Genomic DNA, 17,373 nt, shown 5'->3' on the forward strand with positions numbered 1-17,373 from the left:
AGAGGTCACTTTCGGATGCAGAACTTAGTTTTGATCGGTCGCAGTGCTTAGAAATCAGTTCCAGACAGCTTCCAGTAGAACACCCAAATGAGGAAAGATGAAGAGTTCTGCGGAGTAGACCACCTCAGGGCACCAAGGATCGAAGGAGTGTTGCAACGGAAGTCATCAAAGTGTGGCAGTGACAGGCGATCTTTAAAGGACAAACAAAGGAGCAGGCCAAGCACAGCTTCCATTCATGCAAGAAGGCTGAAAATGTAGAAGAAGATATCTTGTTGTACAAATTGAAGATCCTCCAAGTTCTAAGGGTGCACCCAGAATGGCGATGGCTGCAGCAACATAGTCTAGGAGAGAGCTGGTCAGTCAACCATTTGGTTCAGAGACACTTCTGAAGGCCCTAAAGTACAGATTCTCCAGCAGGGGTCAAGAGACTGGTTGTTCTCACTGGTCCAGGGGTCAAAGCACTGACAAGTGCCTTCTTGAGATCAGGACAGGGGAGCAGGGTTTTACCAGGATAGCACTGGAGTCGATGCTGGTCTGCTTAAGGGGTTGTCCTCAAGTCGTCAGTGAGCTGTGCTTCTTCATAGAAGTCTTAGTTCCAATACAAATTTTGCGAGTGGCTGCACTATCCCTCCTTTTATACAAGATTTGGGCTGGGAGCATGCCATTGTAAGGCCTGCACCATACAAACAGGCAATGGCTATCCAATCATGGATAGCCACTGGCCTCAACATCTGCCCAGCAACAGACATTCAGGCACCATGGATATGGATTGGGGCTAGACTGCCTAGCCCACGCCTCTGTCTAAACATACAAACCGCCCCATAGAAATTCACCAATTGAGACATAACCTCACAGTACTGATCTTCTTAGTGACTAATCTATTTCCCCATAGGAATGAGCAAAAGAGTAAAAGAAGTAAAGCATAAGGCTTTACTCACCTCCAAAAAGTTAGGACAGGTTTCAAAACAAGCAAGAAGAAGGGGTGTCCCATAGACGTCTATGGGAGGAAAGCAGCAAAAAGAAAATATTTCCTAAGAGTAGTCTCCACTTTGCCTTTCTTCATCAAGATGGCCTGGCCTTATCCTACTACCTAGCAGCTTAGCCCCTCCCCCTCTCTCTTAATTGCACCTCTTTTCCTCCTCCTACCAACAATGATTTCTCGTCTGATGTTATCTATCCATCTAAACACAACTCTCTTCTAAATATGCCCCTCTCTCCTCTTTGTCACAATACCCTCTTCCTTCACTTTGACTTGCCTGCTTCTCCTCAGAACAAATCTCCATCTAAATATCGCCCTCCCTCTTGCTCCTCAAGGTGACATCTCTCTCTTTTCTCCCCAACTCAATGTCCCTCTCGATCTCCAAGATGGTATTTCTTTCCTTCATCTCTCTAACAAGATAGTTTCCTTCTAACAAAAACAAATATCTTTTTTCAGCAATGTTTCTCTCTTGCTTCTCTCACATGATGTCTCACTCTCAACAAACGTTTCCTTTGGCCCTCTTACTGGTTTAATCTCTCCTTCTGTTGGCAGGTGATACTCCTCTCTTTCCTGTCACAGGCAGTAGCACCCTGCCTCTGCTCCCAAGTAATATTCCTCTTGTATCTCTGAAGCATAACCTTCCTCCCCTACCTCTGTCCTCTTCAATATGGTATCTCCCTTCTTCAGATCTGAACCTTTCTCATCAATTCCCTTACTATACCAGATCATCTCTGGATCCTTTTGCTCCCACGGAATCGCTCACTCCTTCTGCTCCAAGGTGATGACCCTCTCTTCCCTTTTCAAGAGGATATCCCTCTCCTTCCTATCCTACTCAAAAAATCCCTCCTCCAAATCAGTATTTCTTTCCTACTCCTCCCAAAAAGATTGTTCCCTTTCTTCACAATAATGTTAACCTCCTTCAAAACAGAAACATCACTCTCCTCAATGCTAGAATCTCCCACGCTTCTCTCATCTCACCCCACACTAGTATTTCCTTCCAAGACTCTGCCTCGGGCATGCCACATTCCAGATCTCCACAACTGGGGTCTCTGACGGTCTGCTTCTCTCCCCCTTACAGCTCTTCCAGGGAATGACCAAGCCTGACTGGGCTTGATATCTTTTAAAGTCTGATCTCTCACCCTGTTGCGTGGTTCTTAGGGAAATGGTGTGCATCTGTGTACTATGAATTGGACTGCCTTGTATGTGGTTATGTACTTCAGGTGGGCTCAGATAGGCATAGCATGAGGCAGTATTTGGGCTTGCCACCTTTTTGAATTCTAGAAGGATTCTCGCCATGCGTGAATTTTCCTCTCCCCTATCTTGAAGCGCTACTTCCACTGCCTGTTTCAGTCTGTGGGGCTCATTAGGAGTTCCCCCATCTGGAAAAAATGCCGGCAATTCTGGCACCAGCCTTTTTTCCAGAGCAGGAAACACATGTTTGCTGGTGGGGCTACAGATCTACCAGCAGACATGACCGCCGGTAGGTCTGGTCCCTACCAGCAAAGAAATGCTGGAATCACTGGCACCGGTTCTGCCGGTGGCAGTAATTTCGGCAATCCCATCCCATGGAGTCCATCCCATGGAGTCCATCCATGGAATGGGAATTTACTGGCGTCTCTGCCGCCCCTAATATCCCAGTAATAGCAGGATATCAGGCGGCAGAGATGGTAGGGGTAGTTTTCTGATATCCCGATGGAATTACCAGCGGTATACCAGGAAACTTGTAACAAGCCAGTGTGCCGCCCTTCCTTCCTAGGGTGTGATTGAAGAGACAGAAAACCCTCTGGTGAGGCTGGGAAGCATTAACCTTTCATGCACATTTTTTTGAAACCTTTTATTTCGTCTGCAGTGAACTTTAAAAAACTGTACATGAAGGGTTGAACATTTTCCTTAATTAGACTAACTACCAATTAGAACCCTTGCTTGTATTTACCTTTGAAATTGGTGGTTACTTTTTTTTTTAACAATTTCTGAAACATTCACCCCTTGTTTACAACACGTTCAGATGTGGAAACTGAACTTTGAAGTTTCAGAAGTTTAACCTTGTTGAACTTCCTCAAATATGAAATATTCAATTTTTGCTTGAAATGGTTCAAGCTTACTTTTATGTTACTACAAAGAATTATTTGTTGATAAAGTACATGGTTGACAATCGTTTTATGGCAATTTATTTATATTTAATTGCATGGGTTTTAATAGCTATCCATTTTGACGAAAGCCAGTTTTGAGAAAAAACTCTTTTTTGTACAGCATCCTGTTTTGAAATATCTTAAATTGTGTTTTTCCCTTTCATACACCTTGACAGTTTGTTCTATATATGTTTAGCTCCACTTTACTGGGTTTGGGGAGTTCACTTGGTTCCTCTTTTTTCATTACATTTTCTGGGCATTATTCTTTTCACATTGCACATACATTATTTAAATCTCCTTACTGATTGTTCTGTTAGTAATTTAGATAATAATTTGTTGTTTTGAAAAAGAACATGACCACTCATAATTCCTATTTGTTCATCAATTGACCTGTGTTCCAATTTTCTATTGTTAATTTGTAAATGAAGAAATACTTATTGACTTTCTTTGCATTTTTATTTTCATAATTTTTACTCGTATTTACAATGTGTCATCCGTAATCAGTTTTCTTCAGCGGGTCTGGTGAAATAGGTGGCCATTTATCCGTTCACCATAACTGCATAAGGCTGGTCGGTATTGCTCCATTTGTATAATGTACTCGTAGTTGGGTTCTAGAACATATCAAAATCACCTGCTCTCTTTCCTGCAGCAAGAACAGTCAGAATCCCAACAGCGCTGTGGAAACTCTGCAGATCCCTATTGCAGCGGACGCCACACTTGACTTGCGGGGGTAAGCCCATTTAAGCCCAGGTGACTATAGTGGCCCCAAGCTATTGATTTACCAGTGTGATATTATAATCAAAGGTTATTGTCAAATCAACCTAATTTAACATGGCCGTGACCAGTCACATTCATCGTGTATGCCCAAGCAATCCGCCACATTAACAGACAATAGGGTTGTATTTCAGTGTGTTAATACTGTAATACCACATTGCCAACATAACACAGGCAGGATCATTGTATCACTGTTGGAATAGCACATTGCAGTGAATCATTGATCATGAAAAAGTGTTAATGATTGATATGGCTATGTTTGGCTTTGGCAGGAGCTCATTGCCGACAGGGGTCATCCTACCATTAGCAAACTGGAAACATGTGGATGAATCCAAGGAGCCGAAGGACCATGGAGAAGAAGTGCTGCACATCTATGAGGTGAACAAATCTAGAATGGCAGAGTGGGCACCAAGAAAAGGGTTGGGGAGGGACAGGGGACATGATATGATGTTATTTATAAGACGCTTAATACCCAGAGGTTTCTAAGCGCGGACCCGGGGATAGAACCCGTGTTGTTGCCTGTCGTCTTGCTTCCAAAGTGAGCATGTTGCCCTTGAGCTATCCTCCCGAGCATGGCTGCAATTGCATGGGCTGTGTGTCAGGCAGGGGATGCAACTGCCTAGGCTCTGACCTTACAGGAGAAGTCTCAGCTTGTGTTGTGTTCATGGTAGATATTGCAATTGCATGGATTTTATTCTAGACACGTGTTTCCTCTGTCAGAGTTGTGGGCTTGGATGGAGTTGGAAATCCACAGTTTATGTCCCAGGCAAATGCTGGCACCCCAAGGGATTTGTCCCAGGCTGTGGTTGGGAACCCTTGGGTTGTGTACCAACTAGGAGCTCCCACTGTAGGATCACAAGACATACAACAGGGGTTTGAAGTCTAAACACTTGATGGTTGAAGACCTTGATGGAATAGATTATTGTTAGGCAATTGGTCGTTTTATAAATCATGCACTAATAAAATATCAAATAATGTTATAAATTGTAGCTCAAATTCAAGAGCATAATGTGCCTCTTAATGGATACGGCTGAAGTCAGGCAGTGAACATGAATCGAAGAAAAGGGAAGACACAAAACCTCTCAATATCTGCTTAGTAAGGACTTCCTCAAAAGTAAACTAGAGAGGTCAGAACATGTACAGGAACAAACAACATTGTTTCCAGGACACTGATTTTCTAAGGTTGCTCAATCTTCCCCCGAGTTAGCGTGTGGGGAGTCTAGTGAATCAGTGTCTCTAGATGAAATTACTAGAAAAAATGTTAAAACAAAAAGCATCCACTTTTCAACCCAGGGTACTGCTTCCTCCTGAGGCTTGATATGTCTTGATATATCTAATTAGATATGTGGAATATGCAGCTGGATTTGCTGACAAATAATTCAACAGAACTCAAATAGAAAGGTCTCTCACGGTTCTCATTATGGATTCGCAGGACCCATCTCTGAAGATCTTTTGCAAAACGTCTCTTCCAGCTTTCTTGTTTGTATCTTTAGGTGGCATGATTATGGTGAAGGAACCTCCTTCCAGGCTCGCTGGTCTGGAGCGGTGCTCGCCCACTGTCTAAATGCAAAAAAGCTGACCTTGAGACGGTCTCTCAAAACTACAAAGTTGTAGATAGAAGAAAGCCACCACTGAACCACCACTGGTTTTCTCCTAAACTCCTTACCACCAATTTCTCTTCTCAGTTTCCTGGATTTCTGGTCCACCAGTCTTCACTCTTTCTTACTCTCTCGCTTTCTCTCTCCTCACTCCCCTTCCACATGTTCGTACGGATGGGACCCTCATCTATTCCCCTTCTGCTCCTCCTCCTCCTTCTCCTCCCCTTTGTCTACCAGCTCCGACTACACCTCCATTATGTTTTCCACATCCTGGTTTCTCCACCCATGCCAGTTTTCCCTGGTCATTGGCAGGGTTCACTTCTCTCCATACTACCACCTTAACCCCTTATCATACCCTTCTGTGTTTTTGCAGTCTTCCCCTTTATTTTCCTCTCCTTCTCAACCTTCTCCTCCTCATTCCAACTCGCAGTGTTTCGCTTTTTCTCCATATCGCTCATCGTCCTCCTTTTAACTCTTGGGATGCCACCTGTACTCCACTCTTCTCTTCCCACCCACCTCCTCTTCTCTCCAAGTCCTAAGGTCCCTCTTCTCCTCCTCTCCTCCTCTCTTCTCTTCTCAACCACCTCCTCATCTTTGCAACATCTGATATTCGTCCTCTCTATCTCTCCCCTTTTCCCTCTCTCTCCTCCTCTCTCCTGGTCATATGCTCCTGGCATGTCTGTTCTCTCCAACAGCCTTCTCCAAATGAACTCCTTTTCCATAAACCCACACCTCTCTGAATGAGTAGTTCCTTTATATAGGGGTTCCTGCAGGAGCATCCTTGGGAAACAGGTTTCAGATGTTGGCCCTCTCTTTCCTTTGTCACACAAACATAATCATTTGATTTAAGAACATTCCGTTTCATACCACACTCTAGTTCTTCATATTAGAACCCATTTTAGAAATCAAGAATCTCTTAATCAAACCTTTGTTTGGATGCTGCTTTATGGTTGTAGAGTAGTTTGCTGGCAAGGCCATGCATGACCTCTGAATTGTATTGTAGGGATTTCGAGCAGTGATACAATGCACAACCCAACTTTCAATTAATCTTTTATTAAGATGCACAAGATAAGGTCTTGGGCTGGATGAATGACTATAGGTTCTAGGGAATCATTCTAGAAATAATAAGGAACTCCTTAGTAAACTATTATCAAGGATGGCATAACTCAAAGTATAGTTCTGTTGGTGCTCCATGTGATCAAATGGTTTATCAAAAACAGTTCTGAACCTTTTCTTTTTTTTTCAAACTTATTTTTATTGGTTTTGTAGAGTGTTACAGCACAGCATTATATAGCATGCACCTTGTTGCACACTTGACTGTATGATAGCATAAAAAAGGAAAAAAAAGAAACAAATAACATTAACAACGCATCTTTGAAGTCTTAATGAGGACAGGGGAGGGGGACAGGAAAGGCCAGTGGTGGGGGGGGGTGGAGGGGAGTAGGGGACACGGGGCTGGCGTTTACAGTTTAACTGAGGATTGGGAGGAAGCTGTGTTTCTGTGGCTCTGGGCCCTTGATAGTAGGCGTTGGCTTTCTCTGGAGGGGAAAGGAGGTATGTGGCCAATAATTCCCGGCTGTTTGCCTGTGCTTATCCCGTGGGGTTCAGCTGGCGATGGGTTGTGTTTTGTTCCTCCGGCCTCCACTCTAATCCTGCTTGTCCATCCATCGGAGAGTGGGAGGTTGTCTGGCCAGCCCTGGGTATTGTTGTGTGTAGTCCAGGAATGGAGCCCAGGTTTGGTAAAATGTGTCCCTGTTCCTGAACCTGAGGGCCGTGATTTTCTCAGCCGCTATTATGTCCCAACACTTCGACCACCACATATGAATTGCGGGCCCTTCTGGGTTTTTGCAGAGCCTGGCAATCGAGATTTTAGCAGCTTTAGTAGATGAGAGCATAGTTCTGCTCTACGGCCTGTGCGGGGAAATTGGCCTTCGCCCCTAGCTCCCAGTAGGATCACTCCTGGGTCACATGGGATTGTAAGGCCAGTGATCGCTGTGACCTGATCTAGTACTGAGTTCCAAAATTGGGTGGCCTTAGGGCATGTCCATAGTAGGTGGTACAGAGTGCCTTTATCCGGACATCCTCTCCAGCAAAGCAGGGAGATCGTGGGGTTGCATTTATTGAGCATTACTGGGGTGCAGTACCACCGGTAGCATACCTTGAATGCCCCCTCCTTGTTGGTTATACACTTGGAGCTTCTGTGTGCTCTGTCCCAAATGTGGCCCCATTCCTCTGGTTCAATAACCCTCCCTATGTCTCTTTCCCATTTGTGCATATAGGCTTCCTTGAAGTCTGGGTCGGTTCTGTCGAGAAGCTTGTAGAGGGTTGATATTCTCCCTTTTGGGGGAGTAGCAGTCAGGGTGCGCTCTAGGGCTGTAAATTCTCTGCTCCCGTGGTTTTTCATTGGGTTACTTGAGAGTCAGTGCCTAAGTTGTGCGTATCTGAACCTCTCCGTCTAAGGAACATTGAATTTCGCTTTGCAGACTTTGAAGTCTAGGGGGTTCCCATTCTCGAAAAAGTCGTGGACCTTCTCCAACCCTCCTTATTTCCATCTGTGGAAATTATTTGGGTTAGACCCTGGAGTGAAGTCAGGGTTCTTCCAGATGGGGGTGAGTGGGCCTGTCGTGCTTCCACATTTCCAAAGGTGAGCCGCTTTCCTCCAGCTTAGAATTGTGTTTTCCGTTGCTGACAGAGGATTCAGGGTTGATGGACCCGTAGGCCTCTTCATGTGTGGCAGTGAGTCTATTGGGATCAGGCTCCAGGCTTCCTCTAGCTCCCACCAATGTGGTTTCTGGGAGACGATGTTCCAGGCAAACGCGTGTGAGAGTTGCGCTGCCAGGAAGTATCTTGTTACATCTGGAGCCCCAAGGCCTCCCACCGCCCGTCCACGGAGCAGGATCCTCCTCGGAATTCACGGTTTCTTTCCTTCCCATATGTAATTCATGATGTTCTTTTGCAGCTCCTGTGCCGCCTTCTTCAGGATAGCTGCTTTCAAGGCTGTGCAATGGTAGAGCAGTCTAGGAATCAAGTTCATTTTCAGGGCTGTAATTCTCCCAAACCATGAAATTTCTTGTTTCCGCCAGCATATCAGGTCACCTTTGAGTTCTTTGGATAGTAGAGGGAAGTTTGCTTTATATATCCTTTTGGGTTTGTTCGGTAGCTGGACCCCCAGATAGCTCAGGTGCCCTCTCACCCAAGGTATTGGGTAGTCACTTTCCAGCACTCTGGTCAGATTCTGAGGCAGGTTGATGCTCATCGCCGTGGACTTGGAGAGATTTACCTGGAATCATGATGCCTCCTTGAATTCTTCCAGTTCTGACCATAACGCCTTCATGGACTCCTTGGTTTGGGAAAGTGTTAACAGGACATTGTTGGCGTATAAGGCTGCTTTATAGGATTGGTTTTCGATATCCAGGCCGTGAATTGTCGGGTTGTGGCAGATTCTGTTGGCAAATGGCTCCATCGAAAAGTGCAAATATGAGGGGGATAGAGGGCACCCTTGCATTGTGCCTCTCCTTATCTTGATTATGTCCGATCTAGCTTCATTCATTCTGAGCCTGGTGGAGGGATGCTGGTAGTTGGCTAATGTCCATTCTATAAAATGTGGGCCAAATGCATAGTGCCTTAATGTTTCTTGGATGTAGCCCCAGTCTAGCATGTCAAAGGCCTTGTGTGCATCGAGCGATAGAACCATCATTTGGAGGCCCGTCCTGCTGGCCAATTCGATTATGTTTATGGTTCTTCTGATGTTGTCGTGGGTGTTCTGAACCTTTTCTATAAGTATCTGTCCCTCCAGAGATGCCTTACTGTAGCCACCAAAGTTCAAATGATGATGGCCAACAGAAGTTCTAACCTATTCATTATAAGTCTTTAGCCTTCAGGCTCACCCTAATATTCAACACAAACGTTCTCCGTATTTGGCCAATAAATTGCCCATTAACATTAATTTTGATTTTAGAAATAAAACATATATCAAATGCCTTTCTGTGCAATCCCCTCCTGTGGTTACTCATGGTTATGCCTGCTACAGGATCTCTGGCAACATCAATTGAATTTGCATATGGTCTTTGGCCTTTCTGTAATGGCTTGGTAGGTGAAGAACAATGGTCTGGAGGGTTGCCAAGAGCAATTGCCAGAGGTTTAAGATTAATTATAAACCTTTCAGCCATCCGCTCCTTGTTTTGCATTGTCACCCCGAGTGGGACGGGTATGCCCAGATGTGGGTGCCATGCCTGCTGGGCCTAGAGACCCAAGATACTCCTCACTGATGATGCCCAATGAGGCTGAAACATGTCTGGGGATGCTTGTGGTTTCGTGCAGAAGGGGTGCAACCTAGCAGGTTGGGCTGGACTGTCCCTTTGGGGGTGGGTCGAGGCCTGATTTGCATATGGTCTTTCCCCATTCTGTAATGGCTTGGCAGGTGAGGTCTGGAGGGTTGCCGGGAGCAATTGTCAGAGGTTTAATATTCTAAACCTTCCAGCTATCACCTCTTTGTTTAGCATCGATTGATCAGGCCCCCTGAGGGCCTTTTGTTTCTTTAACCTCCACGACCTTGGATTCTTTCAAGCTTCTCTATGTTCTCTTTAGACCTTGATTTCCCTCTAGTTTCTCTCCACAACCTTGTTTTTATTTCAAACTTCTCCCATGTTGCTCCTATCCATTTTGGAAACGCCATTGAGAGTGGGTCCACTTCCATGGTGGTCTGCGATGCACAGCGAACTGGAGTTAAACAGAAATGTCTATTTAAAGTGATTATGGCTATTCTGGCTCTTGCTTCGAAGGTAAAATGTTTGAATTCTTTTCTTGAGATTTGTTTTCTCTCTGCTTTTAGCATTTCGCTAACTTCCTTGGTTCGCCTTCGGGTGAGAGCCGTTTACAATGGTACTGTAGGGCTTAACTTCACAGCACCAGTAGTCTTGATTGTGTGTGTTTATTGTCATGCTGGTGTAATTATTCTGTGACAAATTGACTTATGCCCTGCAGGAGTACAAGGGTGAGCAGAGGCAAAAGTGCCTACTCAGCCCTCACACTTCTACAAACCAAGAGCCAGCATAATCACAAAGGTAAAACAGGCTATTGTGGGAACATGGGCAAAAGGAAGGCAATACTCTCAAGAGGGGTGTGAATGTGGTTCAGTAGCAACCCAAACAGCAAGTTATGATAATCCAAAATAGGGGAATGCGCAACCACGGTTCCACAAAAATATACGTACTTTAATTAAACACACCATGTACAAAATAACTAACTAGAAACACACTACACAAAACCCACCCATGACGGAAGAACACAGAATAAGCAAAGATAGCAAGATACAGCACTCTGAGTAACTAATCAGGGCTGTAAGGCAAGTGATAACCACGTTTTTGAAAAGGATGGATGCAAAAAGGGGATTAATGTGATCTAGCCAGTCTCTAGGGCCCAAAGATTGGCCAAGGGAGCAGATATCTGTCAATTATACCTTTCTCAGTTCTTGGTGGCACGGCAGTGCCGAACCAGGCTTCTTGGTGCTTTGCCAGCGATTCGAAGATCGGGAGAGGGCAAAAGGCAGCACCGGAGGTCCCTGGTGGTTTGAATGTGTTGAACGGTTCCTGAAACATAGCTCTAAGCAGTTCAACTGCAAAAAAACTAGATTCCCATCTATCTTGGCTCTCGGAGTGCTGTAAGTCTCAATTCAGGGGCTCAGGGACAAGATGAGTCATTTTCCCATGTTCCCAAACATGGGGAGACTGGCACTCAACTGCAGGGATCCTTTAATATGGTGAGGTCCTGGGTACTGCTGTGGCTGACAGAGAAGCAGGTCTTGCTCCAGCAGAAATTCACTCTTCAGGTTGCTTTGAGTGCCACTCCAGGGACAAGATGGGTCCATGTTCTCAGTCTCCCAAACATGGGGGAGGCTGGCACACAACTGCAGGGGTCCTTCAACACAGTGAGGCCCTGGGTACCACTATGGCTGGCAGAGAGGCAGGTCTTGTTCCAGCAGCAATTTCACCCCAGTGGTCCCTGGGGATGGTTACGGGACTGAGTTTACCTGTGCCTTGGACAACCTGTCTTCACCTCACAACTGGAGGACTTTGGAATGGCTGCTCTCCTAACAGGGTCCAACAAAATCTTCTTCAAAGGTTGAAGTCCAAAGATGATTCAAAGAAGTGGTGGGAGATTCCTTTGTTTAAATGTGTAACAGTTCTGAGAAACCTGAAGGTTTTCTCTCATCTACTCCCCGGGGATCCTTGATCAAGGCGGCCAGGGAAGGACCATTGCTCTTGGATCCCAACCTTGGGTGGCGGACAAGTGAGGTAGGATCACCTGGGTGAAGGATTCTTGAGGAGAATTAGAGGGAAGATCTCAGGTGACACATGTTATTTTCCAAATATGGAAGAGACTAATGGCGTAACAGAAGCCAACATATTCTAAATCCCAGTCTTGGAAATCTTCGGAAACTATCCTTTCTAAAACTTATATCAATCCATCCTCCCTTTCCCCCAACTTTCAGAGTTGTTGTGAAACTGAATTCTTTCATTCATTATCATTCTTGCCGAAAGAGAGCGAGATAAAGAATAAAAGAGAAATGCCATCTTACTGTTACTCTAAAGGTTTTCATAAACATAAAAACACACCACAAAAATATCCCCCCCTTTTCTAACAAACACATATCCTGCACCTCTAATATCCATAGAGGATACTACAACTCCCATCTTCCCTGTGACGGGCCCAATACTGAGACGAGGAAGAAGACCGAATCTGTGAAGATTACCTATAACGATGCTCCATGGCTCTGTCCCTCTAATAAGGACTGGCGAAGTCAGACACTTAGTTACGATCACAAGCACCTGAATCTAATTGAGAACCAAACTAACTATAAAAAGTGGAACCCAGATTCACAAAGAGAGTCCGGAAAGCCAGGAAGGCAAGTGCGAGTTTGAGAAGGAGAGCAGGTGAGATGGCGAGCAGCTGAGCAGGGGCTATTGAGAACCAGGCTTGAGAGAGCAGGATGCAGGGATGCTACACGGCTGCAGGTGGAAGCAGGAGAAAACGTGACAAAGGAGCTGTGGCTCCAAGAAGCAAAAAGAGTTTGTCAAAGAAAGCCGAGACCCTGGGTAATCTCTCCAAACTGTGTGCCAAGATTGCTCGGTTCCCTCGGACCACGAGGCCACCCAGGAAGGTCTGAGGGAACCGAGGAGGGGAGAGACCCTGACCTCAGATAAAAGAGTCAAAAGATGCATTGTTAAAGTACAACTGGTGAGTTCAAAGTGAAGAGAGAGCCCGGATTGTAAAGACGCAAATGATTACAGTTGCAAGCAAGATTACGAGTAAGAAGCGAGACGCGTTGAAAGAAAGCTTTGATTGTTTTGAACTGTGATAAAACAAAGTAACAGAATGGTCGTGTGGAATACTGCATTGTCGAAAGTCTCTGTGAAATGTAAAAATTAAGCAAATTATCGCTAAGGTGAAAAGCGAGTTGAAGAAAGTTAATGAAAGTGAAAGCCGATGGGAAAGGCTATGGAAGAGAATATTGAGTAAAACGAGATCCATAGGAGGATTGGATGACCAGAACTGAATGAATAATGAATTTAAAAGGAAGTGGAACTTGTTGGGGTGCTAAGGAGCATGTATGAGAAAGAGACAGGAACGATAACCAGAATGCAACAGTGTCCGAGTGGTCTGGCATGGGGATGAGTAAAGCTGTGCCATTTCAAAAGTCTTCGACATAAACAGCATGATGAAACCAGGAAAATTGGGAAAGGGAACCCTGTGTACCAAGATGTTGAAATGTTGAAATGTAAAATACTAAAGAGTTGAAAGTAACAAGTAAAGAGGGTCTAAGCTTCGATGAGAAAAGCCTGAAAGATCCACCCAGGCACATTGTCAAATCAGAACTGTGTTATGCTAGAAAGCATTGAATCAAGCAAGGGAAGCCTGAGAAAGAGAATATTGTTAAAGTCAACCTGTGATATACTAAAAAGCATTGAATCAGGCGAGGGAAGCCTGAGAAAGAGAACATTGTTAAAGCAGAACAGTGTTATATTAGAGAGCATTGACTCGGGCAAGGGAAGCCTGAGAGAAGTACATGAACTGTGCCAAATAAGGAAACTACTGAACTGCCTTTTTGTTACCCATTTGGAACAAACTGGACTTTTGGAGACCCTGAGTGACTTTAGCTAGGGGAAGGGAGTTGGGAAGAAACTCCATGACCATCCTGATATTCTTTTCAGACACTTATATGCTTTATCAAATACCCTACACATTGTTACGTCAGAGAGTGAGGGCAAGCTTAGGTTTGACACAGACAGATTCTTTAATTTTGACAGACAGAATTTTGGACTATTCTTTCTTCTTTATTTTAATGGTTGAAACTACTCCCATTTGGAAAAAGGGCAAGCTAGGCATTCTTCAAACCCCTTTTCTATAAATAAAGTTTTTCAAAAATGGTATCCTTGTGTCGGTGTCCACCTCTAAGCTCCATGCCTTTCTCATACAGTCCATGGGTGACTGGACTAAAGCAATCCCTGCTCTTGAAATAAGTGGTCTTTTCCTTCTGACATCACACCCAAAGTATTTTGTGCTAAAGGGGTGGAGGGGACTGCAAGGGGAGATAGAGGCACGGAGAAACAAGGTGGTGGAACCTTCCTTCAGCAGTACTGTGCATTCCCTGTCTACACCTACCTGCCTCTTCCCTTCTCAGTAGAATCAAAGGCCTTTAGATATGCAGCACCCTGGTTGGAAACCAAGTCTTTTGTGAATGGGTGTGCCCTTTGATTCTGGTTCTCAGGCCACCTTCCTGTGGCTTGGCTGACCCAGGGAAAGGGTGTTACCTGCCCTCACCAAGGAACAAAGGAGGCAACCCCCCAAGGTTACAGTCCTGCCAGTGCGTGGGGACAGCATTGTCTGGAATGAATACACATAACCCTTCCACAGCATAACCGGGCACACACGGCTGACACATGTGTGATAAATGTTTAATGTGGCTGGAATAACTATGCGAGATGATGGCCGCCAAACTCAGTTATGGCAAATATGAACAGTTTAACTTGCCACCAGGGCAACATCCTCATAGTGATGTTGTTTTTGGAACAGGGGTGCAAATCTTAAATTCAGCCCATGCACTGCAGAAACTTGACTGTCACTGCAGCTGTCAAGAGGGCACCTCTGACCCTTGAACCTGCTCTGTGCCACTGAAGAGAAGGTGCTGCAGCTCAGGCTACTGATGCAGTGGAGCATAGGTACACATTATGCTTTTGGCATGGACTTTATAAAAGCGGAAGCTGATTGGCAGATTACCCTTTCTGTGATGCAATTATCCACATCATTTTATGAATTGATACAAAATCACAAATCCAGGGATTCTACACCCTTGCCAGATGGCAATTCCTTACATATTCATAAAGCATTTACACCTGGCATGTTTTCTGTTATGAAAGTGTGACTCTCCTTGGGCATGCTGGAATCTGTAGTCCAAAATCCTCTTTACAGAGAAAGATGATTCTTTCTGCCGCAAGGAATTACTGCATCTCTGAGGTGGAGATAAACTCAGGGAATCCCACTCCAACCACCCTCTGCAAAGCACCTCAGGGAGCGGCCCGACCTACCCAGTCCCCTATAGCACAGCCCCTCATACAAACGGATGGGGAGTGTCTATCACTCACTGCAGTACACATTTCTCTTGCTTCTGAAGATGATGTAGCTGGTTATGCATTTTTTAAAACTTGTGTGTTGTAAAAATATAAAAGGCCTCATCAGGAGTTGGGCGTTAGCCCTTAAATGCGGCGGTAACGCTATTGCGCAGCATTTAAGGGCTGGCCCAATCACGACTTGGGCGGAAAGCTTTTTGCTGGAGGTAAAAATCTCCACGGTCTGCCCGTTTTCGGCGCTGTTATCACGGCGCTAATTGCGCTGGCACTAATTGTGCTGAAAAATCTCATTGGGTCCAATGGGGAATGGGGCTTAGCCGCCTTACCACTACCCGGGATCCGGCACAAATTGTGCCGGACTGAGGAGCGGTAACGCTATTTACATTGGCAGTATCCCGGTGCTATCACCACCGGCATACCGCCAACCTCCTGATGAGGCCCAAAGTGTGCTATTCTCATTTTAAGGGCTCTGCTAATTGCGCATTTATATCTGAAGGTTTGTACTTTTGTTCTCTAGCATCAGATGGTATTATATACGATGTACAGGAATTTCATGCCTAAATTTGTGGTTCAAGATGAAACAAAACCTGTTCTTGGGGCTGACGTGTCTTCTCAAGTCTATGCCTGCCAGTGAGCGTGTGGTTTCCATGTTTTGACAGCCATTGTTTCATTCTTATGCATGTTGTGTCCTCTCAGTATGCAGGAACAGGGTCATCTCCGATTTCACTGACCTACTTTATTTATTTTTTCTGTGCAGCTGCACAACGTCGGGCCTGGGGATGTTCAAGTGGACTTGCGACTGGATTTTCCTGACCGCTATCAGAGCGACTTCTTCTTGTACCTTTTGGAGCTGGACCTCGACAGTGGGGTTCTTTGTAACAGTAGCTCCACTCTGAATCCACTTGGGGTAAGAATGGTGTTTGGTTAAAGTGAGCAGGCCTAAAACAGAGGTTTCATACACTGTATCACATGGCTCCGATTTACGGCATTTAATCTTAACTTCCGGCCTAAAATATTTCTAGGTTTGAAAACCAAGACCCCACTAGAAAAAATAATTTTCTCTCAGACCTTTATCCCTGCTACCATAACAGTTATGTGATGTCAGAGGCCCCTCTGACACAGTCCCATATCTTAGATCTGGACAGTGGGAAGGGGTAATTCTGGGTGCTGCAGCATGACATAACCCTGTAGATGTTATAAAGTGGATTCCCATTGCATCCTCTCATTCGTAGCCTCTATGCCCATTTGACAACCAGCCGTGTAGAGGGACAGAAATAAGGTGTTTTCCGCAGAGTGCCCAATATGCATAGATTGTGTTTGTGACCTGTGAACCACAGAAGGAGAGACATTCTGAGTGCTTGCTAATAGCCTATGGAGCAGACCGTGGACCACAGCTTACCTCAGAGGACATAGCTCAGACCCAAAACAGCTGGCATTGTGGAGGCTGGGAACACACCAGAGAGGGAGAGGACCATTGTGGAATCAGGCAGCCACCATGGCAGGGCTGCCTGATTCAAAGATGGTGGCCTGGCCAGTCATGTGCTCAAGCTGCGATCATGCGGGCAAATCATTAGCAATTTAGAAGTTCCTTAGTTGCATCTAGGGTGGGGGCAAGGCTGAATGAGCTGAACCAATCCCAGGTCCGATTATTTTCTTGAGTCCTCAATGGTTCATCTATTTCAACACTTATTGAACACATTAGCGCATGGCCACAGTATAAAAAGGGGCCAGACTTCAGGGTTGGTGTGGGAGGGCGGGGGTAGTGCGAGGCAGAGTGCTGGGAGAGCAATGTGCATGAGGAGGGAAAGATCAAGAGGAACTACCAGAAGAAAAGAAGCTAAAGGGAGGGAAGGAAGAAGGAAACCATCAAGAGGAAGGCAAGATCAGGGAAAGGGAGGAGTTGAGAAGCAATAGACTTGCAGGATGAAGGAGGAAAAAGCTTGGAAGATAAGAGGAGGACGGGAAGAGGAGAGATAGTGCCATAAGAAGGTGGTGGAAAGTAGAAAGTGGTAGTCAGTGAGGTCCAGAGTAGCAACGTGTCATTAGCCAAAGCAAGGAGGCCAGAACGATGGGGGCGCTAGGGGGGTGGAAAGAGGAACCAATGCATCCAAAGATGGAAAGCGGCCAGGGTAGAAGGGCAGAGATACCCCTGAATGAGCAGACGAGAATGGGGCTAGCTGTGAGCCATAATCTGTATCTGGCGGGACTGGCAAGCCCAGTAGTGAGACCAACGAATACTTGGTTGCCCAGCAAACGATAGACAACCT

General features: G+C 45.4%; 1 protein-coding gene across 2 annotated transcripts in view; it reads left to right on the plus strand.

Annotated features, from left to right (window-relative positions):
• Positions 1 to 17,373, plus strand: part of ITGA2B (integrin subunit alpha 2b) — a 462,084-nt gene that overhangs the window by 365,734 nt on the left and 78,977 nt on the right. For both annotated transcript variants that reach the window (XM_069634280.1, XM_069634281.1), the window contains exons 23-25: positions 3,758 to 3,838; positions 4,155 to 4,260; positions 15,864 to 16,013. In XM_069634280.1, the coding sequence (XP_069490381.1) occupies positions 3,758 to 3,838; positions 4,155 to 4,260; positions 15,864 to 16,013 (337 nt within the window). The remainder of the gene's footprint in view (positions 1 to 3,757; positions 3,839 to 4,154; positions 4,261 to 15,863; positions 16,014 to 17,373) is intronic.

This window comes from Ambystoma mexicanum, chromosome 13, assembly GCF_040938575.1.
Source record: "Ambystoma mexicanum isolate Mex_15411 chromosome 13, UKY_AmexF1_1, whole genome shotgun sequence".
NCBI lineage: Eukaryota > Metazoa > Chordata > Amphibia > Caudata > Ambystomatidae > Ambystoma > Ambystoma mexicanum.